This window comes from Trichoplax adhaerens, genomic scaffold (assembly GCF_000150275.1).
Source record: "Trichoplax adhaerens TRIADscaffold_5 genomic scaffold, whole genome shotgun sequence".
Classification (NCBI taxonomy): Eukaryota; Metazoa; Placozoa; class Uniplacotomia; order Trichoplacea; family Trichoplacidae; genus Trichoplax; species Trichoplax adhaerens.
Genome location: NW_002060947.1, coordinates 2,400,828 through 2,424,851, shown reverse-complemented (window position 1 = coordinate 2,424,851; position 24,024 = coordinate 2,400,828). Strand labels below are relative to the sequence as shown.

The following is a 24,024-nucleotide window of genomic DNA, read 5'->3' as shown; positions in this document are numbered from 1 at the left end:
GAAATATTACACATCAGAGGCAGCTAAATAATGCAAAATTGCAGTTCTAAGAAGCGGCAATTAATTATGATGCCGATAAGTCTCACATCAAACTACTGTCGCAGTTCACCATTTACTCGTCTATGTTACATAATTACATTCACATAGTGATACGGTAACTATTTCTACTTCATAGTGTGTAGTACAAGAATTTTTTTCGGGGACGGGGGGGGGGGTGCAAAAGATGTTTTGAGTCCATTTATTTTAGGGAGGGTAAAGTTGAAAAGGTTTAAAGCTTTAGTCCGGGGTGTGTGTTGATTTGTGAGGCAATATGGATTAGCAATACTATATTTTTGTTTCATAAGTTACTGGTAAAATAGTCAAGACAGTAACTATGTAGTAATATACCGTGTACAGCAGCGTGTTATATACGTATGATAGACTTGTAACGTCTAGGAATTAGGGCTGATAAACTGCATAGCTGCCCAACTGATAAGATAATCGTATAATACAAATATCGTAATTGTAGTATTGACATGTTCACTACTGCGTGATTGACCTAGCGTCGCCCGAGAGAACATAATGTAGTGTACATTTATGTATCTTAACAAAACGCTTAATAATTAATTATAATTATGCAACGTAATTTATTCCGCTTTACTGTTAGCCATCATCAGATACACACAAATACGGAATTATAATATTCATAGATCCTTGCAAAGTAGAGAGGATGTAACATTATGGGTTGAATTATAACTACAATATATCTCATACTGTAGAGTTCATAGATTGTAAGTGTTGGCGTATTTCTACAAGTATAACTAATAATCATTCACTCATTCATTTATTTATATAATTATCTCGTTGTCTGTCTGTGAACGTTATCAGAACGATTTCACTTCTGCTTAGATCTTCCTCATGGTCGCTTCTCTGTCTCAATAAATAAGTTCTTTGTCTTCTCTAAGATATCAAGTGTATCTTTTACTATACAATATTACAATTGAATCAGTATGATAGATTAGACGTACATCGCAACTTCGTGGTCATTCTAACATTTTTTTCAGATTAACGTGAATTTATCCACCAATTTATTTCAGTCAGATTGACGACAAAGATTTATTCCGGTAAATTTTAGATAATTAATAAATTTATTAACTGTAAATATAGAGAATGATTGGACTTTCAATTTACAATTATAATATTTGTATTTAATACTTATTTATTATCCCGAATTAAAACTGCCTTTTAATCTACCACAATTATGGCGATAACCAAGGTAAAATAAACGAAAGCTTGATATATGCATGGGTGGATAGTGCAGCAGTGTATGCGTATGCCAATATTTATATGCAACAATCCTGCATGACTTACTGCTATATGTACTCGACGCATTTCATAATTGTAATGATATGCATAAAATGGCGATTTTACTGCACTTATAGGTCAAGATAGATCTAGCATGATGTCAGTACTACACTTAATACAAACCGTAGTAAGGTAATGAATTTATTTTTATGGTAATTGTCATACTGCAATAACTTATGCTCTCGCGAAACGGCAGTAACTAAGGCTTCGGTTATTGATCGCAAATTATAAATAGGGGATGATGATAGCACTCTTCAGGAACCATATAATCTCTCCCTATTAAGTTGTATAATAAATTCACGAATACATTAGAGTAATTGGCGTAACATTTTCGTAATTATGAAATCGGTTTAATAATTCTACTATTGCAATCATTAGTTAGATTACTAAAAGCTAACCTTGGCGTTCGGCAGTATTGATGCAATTATTTTGCAAAGTACGATAAATTACTTGTTTAGCAGCGTATCTTATGTAGAATTGGCGCAAGTGAGGCCATCGGCATTTAGCAAGCTTATAAGTCAAAGAAGACGATAAGCAGTTTTCAAAGATTTGAAATATTTTACAGGTATCTCTCTGACCATATGCAAGTGCGACAAAACCTCTCTGACTGTTATTGAAACCAGAAGCGAATTTCCAACATGCTTTTAAGGCCTTCTTCTCACAAAGGTATTCATTAACTACTGAACTTCGAATAAAATTGCCTAATGTTAAATTATTGTATCATTTAAAAATCTCATGGAAGTACTTGCAAACACCAGCTTTATTCCAAATTTTATATATTTAAAACTCTTAAGTACGTGTCTTACTATTACATTAGTTTTCAGAGCCTGGCGTAGAATTAGGTTTACGAGTACTTATTTAAAAATATGACAATTTCTTTATGTTAATATGTTAATATTATAGTGTCTTATAATACATTAGTAAGCATTGTACCTCTTTGAAACTATTGGGACTTTACAGGTGAGTTTAGTATTGTATAAAAATGAGCCGATTGCAAACTATTCATACGGTAAGTGAAAGATTGATATATTTACATGTGTATATATACAGCTTGTATAAAACCATCGAACACATAATACGAAGATTGGATTGCTAGTTAATTGAATTTTGAGAACAACTGTATACTGAAGCCGTCAATATTCGATATTTTTTATACGCTTTTATTATAAGAATATCTGATTAATGATAAGTTTGTTCTCACTTGGTTGCAAGAGATAGCTGACGATGTGTATTGAACATTAGAACTGAAATAAGTCTGACGTTATAACTTGTTCAGGTATTATATTGGCACAATAAAAATAGTGCTTCTGCTATATTGTTGGTGTTCTAGTATTCATGATTCAGCTGAATTCTATCCTAATTTATACTACTAGCTTAATTGTATATACAAGTTTCACTAAGTAATCATACTATGCTATCATTTTTTCGCACATAACATATATTTACGTTGCAGTGGTAATGAGTATTGCAATTTTGAAATATTTATCTAAGAAATTCTTGTGCACTCATTTCGATAGTAGTTACTGTCAGTTTTCAGTTCTATATCAAACTTCTTCGTTAGCATAATTACTACTAGTAGTAAAGAATACTGAAAAACGAATTAATATAGCTCTTTACCCTGTTTATTAGTATCCGTTTGCGATTTTGAGGAAGAATTTTCGTCCGTTTTGATACTGACACCATTGGTGTTTGTACCAGCAAGGATAAGGTAAAAGAGAACAAAATATGATATGCCTTCCATATGCCACATCTGTTTTCGCTGCTTTTTGATTCCTTCTCTTACAGTTTGCTTAATTTGAGTCTTTTACGAATAACTTCGAGTTTTTAAATACTTTGTTTTGAGTACCATCTCTACTGTAACGTTAGAACAGCTGGCAGCCGGTTATTTATACCAGACATAGATAGATAAATATAAAATTAATATTATTGCTCATACGTTCTAGTAAATAGCAAACATAAAATATGAACTCTGTATTCATCATGATTCGAGGCTATAAGTTACTATTCTCTATAAGGTTACCACCAGGAGCTTCAGGAACTTTATTTGGTCGTAAATGTTTCACATTTGTTACAATTTATCCTAAACCTATATGTGTTATTGAAACATTGATTATATAAATATTTACATAATACCTAATCTCCGTTTGTACTTATCTTCATTTAGATAACAAGTTAAACGTTTTATTGTTGCATTACCGCGTTACTAATACGTTGTTTATTTTAATACTAACAGCAGCTCACTCCCACTTCCTTAAGTTATATTTAGGATTTAAAGGATGGGATGATATAATTCTCTAATTGCAGCGAACATCGGAAATTAGAAGGTCATATTTTATTAATTATGTAGAAAATTTAGATAGATGCTAACATAACATTGTTTACGATTATTTATGACCATTCATTTGGCAGTTTGCAAGACTTCATTTTTATTATCTCTCTATTACCATATCAAGCTCTATAAATTCAGGAGTGCTTTTATCCGGTACATAACACTATGAAAGTTTATACATGTTGAGATAATGTGGATGCCGCCATCGAGCTAGACTATGATTGGTCAGTGATAATACTTGTATAGAGTAGTATATTAAAATATTACTTGGCTTTATGAAAACTGTAATGATTATAATTGTTGATAACTCGCATAATGTTTTGTATGTTTTTAATGACGCTATCGTTACTTCGATATTGCCAATTTTCAACTTTCGCAAACTTTAAACGGTTACATTGAATGCAAGTTTAGTTTAATATGACGGCACAAGGTTGAATCTTCTAATTTTAATTACGTCTGCAGTTAGTCAGTGTAATATCAATTAAGAATTTTGGCTTTAGATTTAAGACCTATGATGGTCTGTCTATAACTAGATACTTAAGGCACCATAGATTAGATTAATTAACAATATCTAGTGCAGACTTACGTATTTGTACGAATTTAAGCCGACATACCGCACAATGTTGCATCGCGTAGCAATTCTAACAAAGTCTGTTTCCGACCCCCAAAAATACACTATTATAATTAAATTATCGGAATAATATGCAAATGATATGGAATTAAACTTATTTACATCCTGTTTAATTAGTAAGTAATAACATCAATTATATATAAAATATACTTAGGTAATGGCTACATTACCGGCTTTGGCCGTATCATATATATATATTTATTTTAAATATGCTCAATGTTGTTTTATGTTTACGTATACGTTTGCAAGGTTTCCAAAGATGTGATTCGATTGGTATAATAACTGTAAGAATCAATTTACCAGTACAGTATACTGCAGCCTTATTGATATACTACAGTAAGATTATACTATCTGTATGCAATATACGAATCGTGTTCTTAGGCTTCTAAGTTTAACAGTGCCTACTATCGTATAACCCAGTATATGTCTACTTATACAAGCTCGTTCAATGACTCTTATCTAACTCAGCAAACTACCATGATATATCATGTGATTGTTATGCTTACTGTACTGCACAATATATGTGGTTGTTAGATGTAGCTGGGGAGAGTTATTGCGTTTCTAAGTTGGCTCCATGCTAAAACTGATCTCTGCTAGTTAGGTATATCTGCCTCTTTAATAAAGATCTTTTCTTTATCTCTATAATCTTTGTCCAACTACCTGAGATACTACCACACCTGCGTATTCCTAATTGTTACCTGATTACTAAGTGCATCATTTAAGAGTCTATAACTATACGATTGTTGATACGATTTGTATTCTACGAAGAATTCAGATTCATTATAATGCAATTATTAACATGTATACTCGCACTTTCTTATTGAAGCCTAGAGCTAGCTCATCTGCGTATTACAGTGTATAAATTTCTTCGTAGTCAGTAAATACGGTTCCCTGTATGTTTCAGTGTTCTGCTTTTTTTATTTACAGTGGATAGTGTTGTAATTGGCTTTTCAAATATTATTATTCAATAAATTAAATAAATGATTTTCCTATTTGGGGATATCGATCGTTAAGGGTTAAGGTTAGTCCTTATTAAAATTTGCAAAAAATTAATCTGTAAGGCCTAAAATATAGAATGCTGCTAATTGATAGAAATTTTGGGGCAGCAAAGACCTAGGGCTAGGTCACAGAATCAAAGGAGATACGAATATATTGAGATCTTATATAGTAAATGATCCACCTTTGATGTTTCGTAAATCAGGATGATAACATCTCATCGTCCTGTATGTAACGGAACTGTAATGTTATAAACATAGAATTAAGCGATAATTAGTAAACCCTGACGTAATGTCTTAAGAGTTTTAGTGATACAGTAACAGTGCTCACCTTGTTACTTACATGCGCGTATGCGGCATAGATCGCTTATAGATACGAATGTATCGTAGGCACATAGACAGGCGTGAGAGTAACTGAATAAGAATGAAGAACGTGTTGAACTGCAGCCTGAGAGAGTGCCAAACTATATGAGAGGTATATAACGATATAATGTATAGAAAATTGACAAAGGTCTGTTAATTGGTTTATTTATTTTGTAAGATATTGTTTGTAGAAGAACAAATTGTCGGTTACGAGTAATAAGCAAATTTATAGTAATTATGAGCTAATAATAGATATGATACTATCTAGATTTAGCTAAGCAATGCAATGCTTGCTGTTTAGTACGTATACTATGCTTTAAATGAACACGTACAGGTTCGATAGTGTTCTTAACATACAGGCACCTGACATTTAATTGATAACTGAATAGTAAGAATTGTAGCCATGCAAATAATTGTCCGATTAACTGTATGATGCACGATAGAAGCTGGCAAGCACATATAGAATAGTGATAAAAGATGTACTGTAGTAATTCATTTGTAATGACATTAGATACTACCGTACGATAACATTGTTATCCTGATCTCCTTTCTGCACTATTGTTAGCTTTAAGTAAAAATGAGTCAGAGATTATTTGACGTACATTCTTTAAATTGATACGTACAGAAAATGAAAAATGATTTACTATCACCACTATATGATCAGGTAGTGCAGAGAAGCATAAATATTTAAGAGCTACAAATTATCGGTTCAGATCCAGTTATCTAGTTGCCGTATTGAATTGTTTGAAGAAATCTTCTGTTACTTCATTTCTGTACGTATCATGATTAAGTTGTTTTTTTCTAAATAAACATCAAAACGTGTTAATTAGGATTTAATGTAAATGTGTCATGTTCTCATCATCAACTAGTCGTAACGTAAAAAAGGCATTTGGTAAGCCGATAAGATTTACATGGGTTAGGACAATATACCTTGCATCTTGCTCATTCGCAAGAATTTTGTTGTCTTCCATAAACTGTTTGGCTAAGGCTCGTCTTTTTTGTTCCTGTTCATTTTCAATTAGCATTGTCATTCGTCCGACATTCTTATTATTTGCAACCCATTCGTTGTCACTTTCTTTATCGTGCACTTTAGATGTCTATTAAAGTTATATATTTAGTTTCGAAATAATTTGCGATTTAGTGGCATATTATACTTTACCATTTTATCCAAACGTTGCTGCTTTTGAAATTCGTATATTGAGTTTAATTGCTCCTTACTCATTCCTTTCCAACGATCAGGTATAACTCTGTAGAATAGAATGTAATAGTATGGTAGAATCGGGCATGTTAGAACAACTATGAGATATTTCAATTATAATGTGCGGATTTCAATAATACATTCGGTAATATTAAAGATAATTTAACCAACCTGTGAGGGCCGTAGGCGCTTACTGACGCTTCAGGATTTTCTGTAAGGAGATCTCCGTGCAAATGGTTGCTAAGCTCTGTAAAATTATCATCGAACTCTTGCTTCTTAAAAGCTTGTTCACGGTCTCTTTTATGATTTGCCTACGATGATCAAATTTGAGTTACTTAAGAGTATGCATGCAAATTTTACTCATTACATTTATTACCAGTGCCAAATTATAGTCCTTTACTGCAAGATTAATATTTCGCTTGCAATCTTTCTCTGCTTCTTCCAGCTGAATGTTAAGAAGTGAGATAAGCAATCTTATTGCATTTTGTATAACTATATTGCTTGAAGGAAAATACCTCTAAGGCCTTTCTATCATCTTCGCAGGCTTTCATGTAAAATAGTTTGTTAGCTTCGTATTCTTCGCGTTCCTGAAGCTTTTTTTCTTCCATCTGTTTTTGCGTCCATGATCTGAAGAAAGGAAAGAGTCATTAAAAAACGGAAATCTGCATATTATTACTAACTATATGGCTATACAATACAACTTTTTATGATACTGCTTATCGGTTAATTTGTTTACTTACGTACCGTAACTGTTCTGCCTGTATTTTTTTTCTATGTTCATATTGTACATCCTACGTAATAGAGTCTTTATAAGGAAAAATGACCTACACTTCTAGATAATCTCTTTAATAGTATATGAACTGTCTAACTGACCTCGCCTTGTAACACTTGAACACTAGAAATTCCACAGTTTTCATTGCCGGGCATCTAATGATACGTTAAACGAAGTAAGTGTCAACAACTGAACATATCAAAATCTTCGGTAATTATATTCCTATTTTTGTAAATGGTTAGTTACCCGAACAGGTTTATCTTTTAACAGTCTCTGTGGGTCATTGAGATCCCATTCTTTTCTAGTGGGTGGTTGTTGATAGGTTTTTCGATATTCGTTTAGCTCCTGCGTTGCAAAAATTTATATACGTATACAGATGGATACAATCAGAGGTTTAATGCGTCTTTAAGTGACGGTCTAATGTACAGTATTACACTCATTCTGACACTCACATATGATATGTGCAGTACTACAGAATTTAAGATACAGTCTGTAACCCTAATTGTAATTGTTGCAGTAGCATATAAGCAACTATAATTGCTTACCTTGCTTAATTGTTTCCGAGCCTCATCTTCTCTTTCTTGTTGTATTAATCCTAGCTTGTCATTTGTTATTGCTATGTCAGCTAATATTGGCGTGATTTTAAAAGTAAAGAGTGAGATCATATGAATTGTTTTCATAGGTTTCCATAAGTTGTTAATTTAGCACATACACTTAGTAGTTAGATGCATCAGAACATATTAACGTTGTGACAAGACATTTTGCATATATAGCGTAATATTTATAATGATTTTATTGGAAACGCATGACGCTATTGCTTTATTTTACTGTAAATTTAAGAAAAAATACCATATAAAATTTCACTACAACTGGCTGTATCTATTAATTACCAAATGCTTCATTTCTAGCTTTTTCAGTAGCGATTCGGTTTTGCTTTTCTATTATTTGATTATTGAGAGCAGATGTATCAACCTAGAAACAGGAAAATTGGAAGAGATGTTAATTTGCGATAAATAGTCGTAATTCTACATTTCTATTCATAGGTTCAGTCCCATAACGTGAGATAATTACGATTTATAAGAATACTATCACGGCCAAACGCTAGTGTACTTTAATTTCGAAATTTTAAGATGACTTAGAATGAATATGCAGCTAGAATACACACACGATAAGATCTGCACTGTATTGTAATGTGATCTGATGTAGACTTACACCAACGATTCTTGTTCTCGCGTCAAAAATTTGGCTTTTTCGTTGAATTTCCTGATTTCGTCGTCTTTGAATTGCTGCATTTTCTGTATTGTCTATCGGTAGATCCAACTTATACATACTGATAAGTAATAATTACTCTCAATCGAAGTCGTAGGTAATACTGTAAATCTAGGAAAGTTTGATATTTAAAGTTGATGTCGTCTGCCAGTACAGTACTTGGTAAACTTTGATTGGCAACGGTCGAAGATCTTCGTATGTTGCTGTACGTACTGGTTTTATAATAAGTACTGTATCGGTGGAGCTATTTCCATGGCAACCATTTCATTATGCTTAATGTTTATGATTAATTATTATTATTATTATAATAATCATTATATTTATTGCGTTAAGAGTGAATAAATGTAAATGTAATCAAAAGCGAATATTCTAGTACTGTACACTAGTGTTCAGTGTACAGTACAGTGCAGTACGTTACTAGGTACAATACTGTATAACTAGGGTAATACAGCACGTCAAAAAACTGCCGGCATTGATACTCTTTAATACTTGCAAAGTTGTAACCATAAACCCTTGAAAAGATTCGAGCACGACATAACGAACTTGCAAATTGCAATATAAGATGTATTGTCAATTGACAGATAGTAATTTACGCTAGCAAGTAAAACATAGGAATCGATAGTTTGAAGCATCTCGCATGTTTTGCTAGCTAGGGCAATTTACTATCAGTCAATATTAAATCAGCAATGCACCTTAACACTCTGCACTGTATCGGTTGGATGTAATACTTAAAACCTAAAATGTCGTAAATTGCAACCATACTTTACTGTAGTAAAACGTACCAGTGCAGCTTAACAGCACACGAAATATCGCAAATCAAGAGCGAGGGTTTCGTTAAAGCAGGTAGTACGTACAGTACTGTACTGTACTCGATAATGAGAGACAAGACCATAGAGTTTTCCTTAACTCTATGGACAGGACATAACCGCATTTAGCCGACAAAATGTGTAGGTGCCATTTAACAATCGTTTTACCATACCCGAAACTGTAACCGTCCACTAGATGCACTACAGTAGAATGATTTAGGGTCATGTTTTAGGCAGCTAAATTTAATTAATTAATTAAGGCACAATCATGTACAGTACAGTACAGTACATTACACTATACCGTATGTACAGTACTGTACTGAATAGCAAAAAATTTTGAGGTTTAGTTTGTGCGATTGTTGTCATACGCAGCTGAGACTGTAACTGTAATGAACGTTTTTTAGAGACCCGCTACTGTACGCCTGCTTGAAGAAACATGCAAAACCATAAGTTCTAGAGATTGTGAGGCTCTTCATGAAATTTATTTTTCTTGAGAAGTCCCTGCTTTTGTACTATTTTCCTTAATTGGAAACTCAGTGATTCAGACTTGTCTTTAGACTCAGAGAAGTATCAAGATATTTATTTAGGTTGTTGAACAGGAATCAGATACCGAGAGGCTAGTAATACTGTACTGTAGAACTGGTCTACAATATACAGTATCATACTGTAGTGTACTGTACAGTACAGCGGGATTAACTTCGGTGGCACTAAGAAAAATAAACTGTGTAGGCTATGTCAAGCCCAAAGCAGATAAAATCTTAAATGTAGGCGTAGCCCAATAATTCAGGGATGTACTGTACTGTACTGTAAATCTGGCTTTCGCTTCTTTAAATTAGTTCTAATCTTCACGTAAAATCTGCAAATACATGTACTGTACTGTACTACAGTACAGTACAGTAGTCTAAAATTGTTACAGTACTAAATGGAAATTTCTTACAGTACAGTACAGTAGACAAGTGACGCTTATCAATTAGCTTCGTACTGTATACCACGTGATCCGATACATTTCGATTTTAAAATAAAATAAATAAAAAAATTTAAAATTTATTAGAGTTTTTGCATCAATTTGTACAAAATTGATCGCAAAGGCATGGTTTTAATATAGCTCTTGACTTTGAGAGATTCTATATCCGTAATTCAGTTTACATTTAAGCAGTAAATTTACGGTAGCCATTTCTAATTAAGCAAATTTTCATCGGGATAAAGATTAATCAATTAGAAGGCTACTTTCTAATAAGAGACCTATTTGTATAGGAAGGTTCATAACGATTGGTCTTTTTTAAGCGTTTTACTTATAGTTTTTAGTATTAAAACATATCTAAGGAAACGGATCACATTATTAAACTAAATCACGTATACAATTCAGGGTAATATTACATCTCCCCTTTTTTTAATAACAAAAAACTCCACGTTTACATTATATAATTATTACTGGTCGTTATGCAGTACGTACCGTATATCGATTGTAATATTTTCGTTATAGAGAAGGTATAAGTACGAGGCGTCTGATTGCCTATTACACAAATTACAGCTGATCATAAACGGCAGGCAGTTCTTCTGTAGCTACTATATACAGAGTTTTGTATTAGTCGATACTCATTCGTTCTACATCGCATGCTATACTTTTTACTTTATGTATCATCACATTTCCTCATAACGATATACGTACTGTATGTAATTAATTAATATAACATACGTATATATATAAATAATATAATAAACATATATATTTTTGAAAAGCTGTCTGTCTGGTCCATCTAATCATTCCAAAGCACGTTACACTTTCGACTTTCATCGAATATGGATGGTTATATTTAAAATCGAACCTTTATATAAGATTTTAAAATTACTTCGATAATGGGATAATTACTTTCTGAAGTGATAATTTAACATGCGAAGGTGCTATAAAATGATGAAAAAACTGTATACGGTAGTACGTTATAGATAGCTATATATAGCACTAACACTATTGGAGAGCTCTACGTGCTGTACTGTACAATGTACATGTACACTACTGGAGGTATAGATATCGATAGCTAAATATACACAAAGGCCGACATATACAGTGGCAATTGCCGTTCATAGCGAACTGATATAGAGAATCGTATATGGCACTAGTAGTTGCTAGAAAGCTTTGGATATAGAGGACCTAGGTACGTACAATATACAGAACTGGCAGTTGTTGGAGAACTCTACATATACGTACAGATACAGACAGACACTGTTCCCGTTCATAGTGAACCGATATAAGCAGCCATATGTAGCATTAGCAGCTGCTAGAGAGCTTAAGATACAGACTTATAGCTATACTACGATAGCAGGTCTAGTGACTCCGTTCATTGTGAACGGAGGTGGTCAGCTAGCTCTATCTATTCACTGATGTTACGCTTATCGACAAACTTGTCGCTTTGGACCCAATTCCAGTAGGAAACACTTCAACTACTCGCCCAAGATTGGTATTAACTGCAAACGTAAATTTAAGAAGGCCAAGAAACGAAAACTCCATACAACTTACCGTATTATGCACTATTTACCAAAGTTGTAATGTTATACAATTCATCCATAAATTTTCTTAGATTTGGGTATTGCCATATTAATAAAAATGATTGATTGTACTTTAATTAATAAATAATCTGATTAAATATGATTTTAAAAATTCTATTAAATTTTGAAATTTACATCAACAAATTAATATCGGACTAATATAATTATATAATGATTATGTTCCTAAAGTAGACGAGGAAACTTTGAACCGTAATTGCAAGCACCAGACTTCCATCGGGATTATTATAGTCGTATTAGACCTACACTTTAAAGGCAAAGTAGATAATATTTAATCCGTTTCATTGATATCAGCTGAATCAATAAATATGTATGTTTTCCTAGATTTGTTGTTGATGTTGCCTTCTTGGTTGTCTAGTATTGTCTACAATTGTTTGTTTGTTACATTGTGCTTTGCAATAAGTTACTGTTATGCAGTGTCTCCGGAATAATAGTTGAATCAAAATCTGGAACCTTTCGTATTCGTTTCTTGAAGTATTGATCTCGGACTCGGTAGAATAAAGTGGTTGAAATGTAAATGTTTTGGCATTCATAGCACAAGATTTATGTTTATAATGGCTGACCCAGTCCTATTTGTAAAGTTGTTTATTTTTACTTATCGATTGTGTTTGTATTGGACATTGCAGTCACTATGAACTGGAAAATTCTGAAGTAAGATAAATTATGTAGAGATGTAGTAGTATTTGATATAGACTTTGATATGTATCACAGCTTGCACGGTATATAACAGTACGTAAAAGTAGCCGACACCGTTTAAATTACATGCAGGTGTTCGATTCGTTTTAGTAGAATGAAGTGATAAAATATTATTGTTATGAATTGCAATGCGTAACCGTTTCTGTGCTAAATTTAAAGCAAATTATTCCATTTAAACTAGGAATTCACAGCTTTAAAGGAGACGATAGTTTGCTATTGCATATAAATTTCGAATGAAAAACATTGTCACGCTATATCCAGGAAGGCAGCTAGTCGATTTGACTTCTAAAGAAGCTTTAGTGTTGCCTAAACTCGGCGCCAGATCTTGTCTACGTCAATATTTACATTCAATTTTAAATCTAATTATCATTTTTTAAAACTCGAATTCTACATGAATTAAAATAGCTATCTATGACTTTTGATGTCAAATTTCATGTGACATAGGAAGTCAAGTTGTAGTTAAAGCATGGCTAATACTTCTGCTGTTAATAGCTCTCTAGAGAACCCCAGAACTAATGATGGATATGTTTTCACACAAGTATATTGGAGCGTTACTGGAGCGTTGACTGTAGTAACTAATACCTCATTACTGTTGTTGATATTATTAAGGAGAAAATTATGGACATTTTCACATCGGATAATAGCTAGCATGGCCTTTGTGGGGATTCTTTTTGGAGCAATTTACATTTTACCACGATGGGCTAATCCAGATGGATTGCAGACACCGATTCTTTGTGACATAACGCGCCAGATTGGCCAGTCTTTAGTAATTAATCTCAATATTCATATCTGCGTCATTAGTTTTGATCGATATTTTGCTGTAATGTACCCTTTTAATTACCCTAGACAGTCTACAACACGGAACTTAATTTTATTGCTTATCAGTATTTGGAGTATTGCAACAGTTGTACCAATGCTTCCTTTAGTGACATTTAGACCTGTTAATGCAACTTACTGTACAATTTGGGCAAATGATTTGGTTGCTGAGAAAGCGTTCTTGTTTGCAATATTTTCAATTCTATTCTTTCTACCTTTAGTGGTGATTTTACTAACATACACTAGGATCATTTCTACAAGTTATTCACATCGCCAGAGGATGAACTCATTTAATCAGAAGATGACGCGTAGAAGAAGTTTGTCTATCATCATTTACGATATCAAAGCCTTACGTCAAATGGCCATCCTTCTCTGTACATTTTGCCTGGGATTTTGTCCATTTGTTATCATGTTCATTATCCAGCAAGAAAAAATTTCCGATCCAAGAACGCAAGTGCGATCAGAGGCTTTAGTTATAACCTCTTTTATTGCATTTTCATATCCAGCTCTTAATCCGCTAATGTACGGATACTTCTCGCCCGACATCAGATCTGAATGTTTTAAAGTTTTCTGTAAAATGTTTACTTTTTCGAAGTACAACTTAGAGACAACATCAACAAGCGAATACTTGAATGCTGATGTTAAAACTGTAACCTCTGTTTAAACTCTAGCCTTTATAATAATTGCTAGATACTATTGCTTAGATCTTTATAGTCTTTAGTTGCGTTTAGACCACTGATTGTAAATCGATTTATATTATGGGTACTAATTTTTTAATAATGTTACAAAGTTGTTATGCACACACTAAGTGTTGTTAGAGAATTGTCATTTATTAAGGTATAAAACATTTTAGTTGGCTAAGTTTGCGTCTGTACATAAGCTTGTCAATGCATTTGAGATTATTTTTAGTCTTTGCAGAAACTGAATACTCGTAGTTCAATAATTATATATAATTAGTAGCGAGCGGTTTGATTGCGTGTCTCATGCAGTTGATTAACATAAGCATCAACCTCTTATATTGTAATTATGTTGCCGCGTATAGTAGTGCATGTCAGTTGGTTTTGAATTTAATATCTGATATTATAAGATTTCTTTTACTTATTTAAAATGTAATAATCATACGGTATGGTATGGTCCAGTACTCTGTATGTACAATAAAGCACACCACAGTTGTCTTTGACTCATTCTCTCGTTCATATAATTTTATTTCTAATTATTTCATCCATGCAAATTGTACTATAGACTGATATAAAATTTGTCAAAAAAAAAAAAAAAATTTAATCCATCTGTTTGCACCAAAATCATAGAAATTAGCCCGTCCACACTGTACAGTACTGTACTGTACTGTAGAGGTTCTTTTTCCTCTTTGGACTGTAGTGTACTGCACAGTACATGTACAGTATACTGTAGTACAGTACTGTACTGTACACTGTGCACAGTGTGCAGTAGGCCCCAGCCATAATAATCCCGATTACTCAGATACTCAGCGTAAATAGCTTAAACGATGATACATTATTCTAATAGTGTGCAGTCGACCATACGAGAATAGCAAAAGTTGTTTGAATCATTGCTTACCCCTCTCACAATGTGAAACAACTTTTGCTATTCTCGTACTGTATGGTCACAGTTAGACTCACAGTACAGTACAATACAGTACAGTACACGGCCACAGTACAATACTCTACGCCAGATCAGTACCGAGTTTGATACTGTACAGTACACTTTTAGCTGATTTGGGGTTTAGTAATAAAGTAAAGTTACTGTAGAATTGTACATATTTCTTTCTTTCTTTTTCTGCACAAGGAGAACGAGGAAGATACTAGATGATCATTTAATAACTTGTAAAAGAAGCGTTTATGCAATAATATATGACGTAGTCGAATCTCAATTTGCAAAACCACTGAGATACTGTACAGTACTATTATACAACATACATATATATACTGTATAGTGCATATTTATACTGTACTACTGTATACTGTATGCTCGTCAGAAGTTAAATTATTATAATTATTGAGGCATGGATAATAAAGAGAAATCATCCCTTGAATTGCTGTCTTACGCAGCGCATTTAGTGATGGCCCAAAATTGTAAGTTGACGATGGTTAATTATTAAATGTAAATTTCTGCATGATGTTGCTCGATGAACTTGGTCCTTTAAATTTCATGCATTTGATTGGAAGAGTTAATGACTGCAGTAGTGATATACTACGGTCTTCAATGCGCTCTATTATGTATCGTTCTAAAGGTATACAAATTGGATATGATTCACAGCACTGTAATAATAATATTATGGAATTTCTTTTCAAATTTTATCTTGTTTTGGAATTCCTACACAGTGAAGGTAAAGTTGTAAATAACTTTAGCGAATGGCACATACGCGTATTGTACAGTAGAGTATTGTAGAATGCTGGATATTGATTTGCACGTTGCATTCCAATGTATCTGTTCGCAACTTAGCTCTTGCCCGAATCTAAATCTAATAGATGGGTGAACTATGCGGTACGCCGGGAATTAGATACGAACCATCGGAGTCTTTTATAGAGGACGATATTAAACACTTTATGAAATTGATCCGCGAACTGCTAATGAGGTTAAAAGATCTTGGGGGTTGTATCTTATTGCTCAATAAAGAGTTTAATCATTGTTAGGCGCTTTTGACGCTGCCAATGAGTCTTAATAATAATAATAATCTACTGTGTGTGCATAAAGTAAAAGACGATTTTTTTGTAATACCATCACGGCCAAACGGAGAGTGGGAGAGAAAAAACTATGCATACTTCCGGAATCAGCGTACAGTGTAGATAGTCTTCATCACTTTAAAAGTGTGAAAGAACTTTAATAAAAAAATCTCAACCTCTAAACTGCTAAACTCTATACTTACTGTACGTATAGAAATTTCCACATCCATCACTATGCAGGTTTAGATTGGCTAGCATACGCATAATATACAATTTGGCAGGTTGCTTTGACAGATCAATGTCATTACTAGGTAGCCCTCGTCAACATGAGATACAAGATTTACGATTTGCTGTATCGGATTCACCATTGAATTTTTTTCTCTCTACTATGATATTGTACTTTAGACTTATCGAGTCTATCGTGTACGGTACTATACTGTAACGTGGAACGCAGATTAAGCTGTGCTGAATCGAACAAGAACCAGTTCCCAGTGAAAAATCGAAATCCCGAAAGGTTCTTGCTTCAGAACGTCTTGAAGGATCTAGAACCTTTACAGATCTAGTTATGCGAAACAGTCGTTACTAATTGTAATAGTTACTTACAATTAATAATTTTGGTAAATGAGCATAGATATCAAATTTTTGCCATAGGAATTACATTAGTTTATTCCCACCAAAGCTGTATACAGTACAGAAAAGATCCAAACACATACAGTAGCATTGATAGCCGAAGCTTAAGTTGTGTTTTGAACATACGGAAATTACATGCTAATGGTGCATTAACAGAATTTACGCGTGTGTTCTACATTTATGTAGTACAGTACAGTAGTACCAGAGAATGCTGCATCCTCTAGTAATCCCCGATTGTGTTCCATATCTTAAGTGTTTATGCCGTCGGAAGGTATTAGTTTATCATATTTTATCTCCTCTAATTCTAAAAATTGATAAATTAAGCTCAGTTGATTAATTTACAGTTAACAATTTCCAAGCAGTCATATTTACGTCGCAATCTTACTACCGAATTTGGGAATCCGCTAATTTTTTTGTACGTGTACTGTATTTAAGTCTTTATTTAGGCTTGATTATCAATTACTGTTTGTAGAACTGTAACATTGACACGTAATACTTTGCAAATGCGAATACGAAGTATAATATTCCGGGACAGCCAAATGCTAGGCACATCAACCTCGAGAGTGGATTTTGATCTACTACAGTATGTGTACTACGCATTGGTTCTATTTCGCTTTCAGCAGTTTTATTTCTTTCATTAATATTCTGCAATTATTGCACTGTACGTATACTGTTGTATTACACTTAACCCTTTATGCCCAGATGACGGTTATATAACGCCGATTCTTTACCATAATTTTCTTGATATTTATCGTAATTTCGTAACATTTACTGAATATGACTGGGTTCAGTATACGACTATGGGCTTTAACTAGCAAAGTATTGTTCTTGACGTCAATACAGTCTACAATGCGATTTATTCCGCTTCTACGAGTAGGTAAAATGTTCCTGTTAATACTAAATTTAATTATTTTAATTTAGCTTAGTTTACAATCTACAGGTTAAGTTATTGTAATGTCTCTCATAATCAGTTTAGGTAATATACTTGCATGTAGAGTAATGCCTCATCTGTTCTTATTGATAATATAGCGTTCAGTCTACCTAAGGGTCAAGCCTGAGATGCTTTCAGTAGCATCGTTAGTACGTCTGAAAATTTTATTGTTATGCTGCATTTAGCAGACATTAGGATGGTATGCAATTAATTACGAACACGAAGCTGTAAAAGAATATACTGTTCGCTTTGACACATGTTCGTCATAGCTGTTGCAATTACAATAGACAATGAAGGCAGATATTGCGAACAGCACAGTAATCCGGTATATTATGTTCAGTATATAATGTTATAGATAAAAATCTAATAATTATATATGTAAATATAGTTGATCAGATTATTCATTTACTACATTCATATGTACCTTATATTGACAGTGAATAATAATTACATGCTATATTACTACATAGATGAGGTTAACCTTTACAGTACTGTACATATTAATTCATGAAAATTTTCAACCTATATAGTGTCGAGCGCTACAATAATTCTACTACATGCAGCTATTTCATTGTTGGCAATCTCTACTGATGTATTTGCTACTACTGTCTCTTAATTTGCGCGTTACATTGTACTGTTAGAATAAAAACACGTAATAAACACACGTGATAATTCGCTTACTAACACATCGTTACCCTCGATTTGAATTATTTCAACGGCTGCGACGTGATTACTAAACAGTGACCGTTCTTGCACTATTCATCATGCATTAATGCCGCTATCACTGGGTGCCACACTTTCACACCACTTACAGAACAGAAACGTATGATTTCTGCAACTAATACGGCTATCATTCTGTACCTATCATTATACCAGTCGTCATAGTTCTCTACTATCTCCTATAAAGAGTCTGTAGAGAAAGCTATTTCAGTTTTATTTACGTACAAGCATCTTGGAATGCTTATACAATGACGAATTAAAGACAAAGATGAGAGCGATTTAATTAAACTGAATCTGTCGGGAGATTAATTTCGTACGATTTGCATAAAAATTCATTTCTCGTAAATAGATCAAAAAGTTAATAACCTATTCGTGTTGAGCTTCAAATAGGAATCAATATACATGCAGATGGAATTCAGTAGCTTGCTTGGTACATTATCTTTCTTTACAATACTTAGGGCACTGGTACTTAGCGTTCTCAGAATTAGACTTAAGAAAGGTTCAGTTGGGTGCAAGTCTGAAACTTTATAGCGTTCGAGTTGAATTTTTTAACATGAATGGAAATACTATTTATGTTCAGGTTTCGCACGTATTCATGGTCGCGTTTACTATACCAGAAATAACTTACAAAGCTTGACAAAAAATATAATCGTAGATGAAATGCCTGAACTAAGAGGTGAAGAATAGTTTACATTAATCTATTTGCATCTACCTCAAGTAAAGAAAGTTTTGCAAATAAGTTTGCTTAGTTACTTGTACAAATATTGGTATTTAAGAGAGTTAGGTTCTGTGATAAGGATCTCTATTCGAAATACCCTGAATCGTCATCCCTACCCTAAATGCCCAATATAATTGCGTATATGTTGTGCTACTGCGACGTAGCTGTTTGTAAAGAGTGCTACCGCTTCACTAATCAGGTAGAGTCTAGGATCGATTACGTCAGCCATATTTTATCGGTTTGTAGGCAGTTCATTTTGGTATATTAGCAAAATTAAAGATTTGATTTCGTCTTTCTTTTGTTCTAAATTTTAGACTTTAACATCAATTTCCGTTTTAGCAACAGTTCGATAAGTACAGACCACTTCTACTATCTAACTAATTAGTTATTTTGTAATGATTCAAATAACGTTATACTTTAATTGTAAGTATCTGAAATTAGGTTTTTTGGTGAAACACAATCAGAACCTGTAAAGGTGAAAACAATATCGATTAGTATAAGTTTGATGTTACGAGGGTGAATTGAATACTTTGCGGAGTTCGATCCTATACAGCATAAAATTAATCTAATGAAGCAGTGTCTACTTTTGATATTATTAGAGTGGATTGAATATTTTACAGCGTACAATTCCAGACTGCATAATTTTAATTTAATGCGGCAAATTATCCAGTTTCGAAAAAGAACGGCACTCGACACTATATATCGCTATTATTGCGCACGCAAGTTACTACCGTATCATTTAGTATCACTATATATATAGATATAACAATAATCGTATTGTTAACCAACCGTAAGAATTTACTGTCTGCCTGTCAAGATTAAATGAAAGCAATATATGAAAATAGAATTAAATTTATTTCAAGTTCCACTTATCACAATCTTCTTAATTACCAAAAGTGAATGTACACTACTGTACATGCTGTACTCTAATTGATTAAATTATATTACTTTATACTGTATATATAATACATTAATTAATTTAAATTAATTTAATTTAATTAATAATTCACCGTCTTATAACTCGACAACTCTTTATGCATCACGATAAATTGTGAGGAACTTTGTAGAGTTTATGATATAAAGATAATATCAAAAATGTTTTCTTTTATCAACATCAGCTTTGATAATATTCATCAGAAATATAATATGCATCATCAGAAAAGCCGCGATTTAACAGGATTTGTATAAAAATTAGTGACGTCGGCAAATTTTAAATATGAACTAGATGTGCGAGCGAGACTTTCTTCCTCGTTTTATACACGATAAGATCCGCAGGCTTCGTTGTAGATTTTAGAATTTAAGTTACATAAACTCTTTTTAAGTTGTTTTAATAACAATTCAGTAAAAATATAGAAATTTCTTAAATAGGTTTTAGTATAAACTTCCACACTAACATAGCAGCATTCATTTCACGCACGCTTCATACAGTATCCTATGCTTACATTACAATAGTAACTGTTGCCTAGATTTAGTTATCCTTATAATTATACTGATTATCGTAAATCTAGCCAAGAAATTCTTATTAGTCATGATACCAATATACATCGACTAGATTAATATGAGGGTACATAAAGTAAAAAAATCAGTTAGGTACGCAAGTACAGTACGAGCAATGGGTGCACATGACATCTTCAACGGGCGTATTTAAATACGCTTGGGTACACTTGATTATAAATAAATAGTTCTAACAATTAACGAAATTATATAAATAAGAACAAAATCCAGGACATAATAATATCTAAGCTCCTAAATTTTACTTACTACTATCAAGAACAAAAGATTGTGAGACCTTATAAATATTTTTACTGTCATGTCACGACTTTTTGATTTATGTATACTGTACAACAAAAACGTTTAAGGGCCTATAAACAATTTTACTTTGATATACAAAAATGCAGGTTGTAATAGACTAATATTAGAAAGGCGATCAATTTTACGTTTAGACAGACACTCGACAAGCAAAAACATCGTAGAAAATTAAGCAACCTTTTAAATCGACTCATAGTACACCACCTGATAAATTTAAGAATGAATCACTGTTTTAGGACACGTACGACGTGATAACTGATTCAAGGCCGAAATAGACCAGTCAACATTCGAATCCCGTTTTGGTATTTAGAAGGAGTATTTTAAGACAGCTACTAACATACATCTGCGCCAAAAACTGCTAGGTTAAGGGATAAATGTAACTACGCCTCATGAAAGTTGTTTACTTATTTAAAATCCTAGTGCATTGAGAGAGTATATGGGAATTTTAGTTAGAATTATTTCGTAACATTGCAAGTGATTGCTTGCTTACATTTTTACCTAGAAATTATTTTACTTTTCGTATTTCAGAGCTTTATTATGTAGACATCACTTTTTCTGTTTATGGTTAAATTACCCACTTTACTGCTTTAAGCCTTCATAAATTTAGACATAGATAGTTAAAAAGAAATAATAAAAATTAATGTTTCATTGTATGTGGTTCCACTCAACTTCCAGATTAATAGAAAAGTTTTTTTTAGGTGAGGTAAGCAGCGAGAACCATGAAAGACGCCGTGATGAGCTTCCAGCGCGTGAAGAAGTTCAAATTTACGGGTTTGAATTGATTATTTATAAATGTTTTACAAATTTCGTACATCTCTATTAAGATGGGAAATGCGAAGTAATTTTGTAATTTATCTGAATTAGATCTGGAGAGAACAAAACTTGTGAAAAATCTTCTAAGGAAGTCAATGTTGATAACATGGTAGAGGAACACTTTGCTCGCAGCTTGACAGGCAATCGTACCACAGAAAGCCAAGAAGATCTTGTGACTCAACATTTTGCTCGCTCCTTGGGAAAGAATTTACCATCATGAGCATATCATATTGCATTGCTGCCTTTTATCAAAATATTTAAGTTAACACCTATCTAGAGATGAAAAAGCAACGTTATAATTATGACTAGAATATTGTGTCGAATGTAGGAATTTTATAGCACAATTATCGTTGCAGGGTTATTTTTAGAAAATATTTCAAATATTTCTATAGTTTATCTCTGTTCTGAGATTTTGCATACTTTTATAGCTTATAATTTACTGTACAACAAATATTTACTAAATTTCTAAAGCAAGCTCCAGGCAATTAATTATTATGGAGGCGAATTCCGTATTAGCATTTGTTCTGCTATTTGTACAGTATGACTATATATTGAAACGATTACTGCCATACAGAAATAATCTAAGTTTTATGAGCGAGGCTTTAAATCGTAGACGTATTAATTTAGAATTACGGTTATATGTATTGATGAATTAGCACTAATAATTATAGTATACTGTAGCTGAGATTCTACTCTATCCTTTTTGCGTCAATTGTTGAATTTCTTGGTATTTTTAAATCTGAATTAAGACCATGCATTTCAAAGCATTTTTGTGTACAGTGACTATAACTGCCTTAACCCAATAAATTATTCGGTTAATCAGATATAATTGTAGCAGTGTACAATTATTAATAATCTTTCGATGGCTATTTCAAGAATATTATTCTCGTCTAACCTAATAATTTAGTTAGTTTCTTTGTTTATTTTTTCATACTCATAGCTATTCCTATTTATAAAATTTGATAATATTTTTCAGATATATCAACGTATTTTTTCTAAATATACGTACAGAACTAGGATGGCTTTTCATTTTCTGTACGGTACTATATGAAAATGGTATTTATTAATAGTATAGTAAAAATTACAACTGATTACTGTAGTATATTAGAATAAGTGAACAATATTTTAATTATAATTTTTTTCGTCATAGTCAAAAACTTTTTAATTTATATAGTTTCATTGTACTAGTAAATTTTAGGTATAGAAGATATATATGTACAATACATAATCTGTCAATTGATTTCACTTGTGATGGTTTTATCTTTAATCAGATTCTTAACAGTATTTTCCGCTATGTGATCATTGTTCATCGGCGTACCGTCACGTATTTATGACATTGCAATGTTTAAATTTCGGGCCCGTACATAAATATGATTATATTTAATTGTTTCTTTTCATACGTTCAGAGCCTTTTTAAAAACAGGGGAGTGTTTTTTTAAGAAATTTTCTTTCATATGCTACCATTCTTAGTAATATACGGTAAAACTTCTTAAATATGCTACGATAGTTTTTACAGGCTAAATCTATTGACAGCAGGGAATTCCAGCTAAAGATTCGTTTCTGAATTTGGAAGTAACGCACGTATTTTTTAACTTTTTATTTTGAACGACACGCGTGGTCTTTTGTAAATTTGTAAAGTTAATGTCGAAAGTTAAATATTTTGGTTACTCATTTTTTACATATAACCCTAACTTAACCCTAACATTAGCTGAGATACTATCGTAAATACATATATATATATATGTAATATACGTAACTGCTTAAATCCAATTCTTTTATTATGCATGATATTAATCCGCCTGAAGCCCATAGAGTAAAATCTTTCGAATTTCTAACTTAAGACGGTGACACAATTTTTTTTCAAGTACAATCTTCTATCATATCTAGTCATCAGATATCTCTATCGAGGTGTTTAATTTTATTGCATATTTGAAAGAACTA

General features: G+C 32.6%; 3 protein-coding genes across 3 annotated transcripts; 1 reads left to right on the top strand and 2 right to left on the bottom strand.

Moving 5' to 3' along the window:
* Positions 1–1,555: 1,555 nt before the first annotated feature.
* On the bottom strand, positions 1,556–3,094 carry TRIADDRAFT_56370 (uncharacterized protein; the record flags this gene model as incomplete). The annotated part of the gene is made up of 3 exons (XM_002112361.1): positions 1,556–1,620; positions 1,743–2,045; positions 2,962–3,094. 3 exons carry the CDS (start codon positions 3,092–3,094, stop codon positions 1,556–1,558), a joined length of 501 nt encoding a protein of 166 aa, XP_002112397.1.
* Positions 3,095–6,381: 3,287 nt separating this feature from the next.
* Positions 6,382–8,961, bottom strand: TRIADDRAFT_56369 (uncharacterized protein; the record flags this gene model as incomplete). The annotated part of the gene is made up of 12 exons (XM_002112360.1): positions 6,382–6,463; positions 6,593–6,759; positions 6,822–6,909; positions 7,032–7,171; positions 7,237–7,305; positions 7,376–7,487; positions 7,605–7,651; positions 7,734–7,787; positions 7,879–7,977; positions 8,178–8,257; positions 8,523–8,604; positions 8,845–8,961. The coding sequence occupies 12 exons, from the start codon at positions 8,959–8,961 to the stop codon at positions 6,382–6,384; spliced, it is 1,137 nt and encodes a 378-aa protein (XP_002112396.1).
* Positions 8,962–13,431: 4,470 nt separating this feature from the next.
* Positions 13,432–14,445, top strand: TRIADDRAFT_56368 (uncharacterized protein; the record flags this gene model as incomplete). The annotated part of the gene is made up of 1 exon (XM_002112792.1): positions 13,432–14,445. The coding sequence occupies one exon, from the start codon at positions 13,432–13,434 to the stop codon at positions 14,443–14,445; it is 1,014 nt and encodes a 337-aa protein (XP_002112828.1).
* Between the last annotated feature and the right edge of the window lie 9,579 nt (positions 14,446–24,024).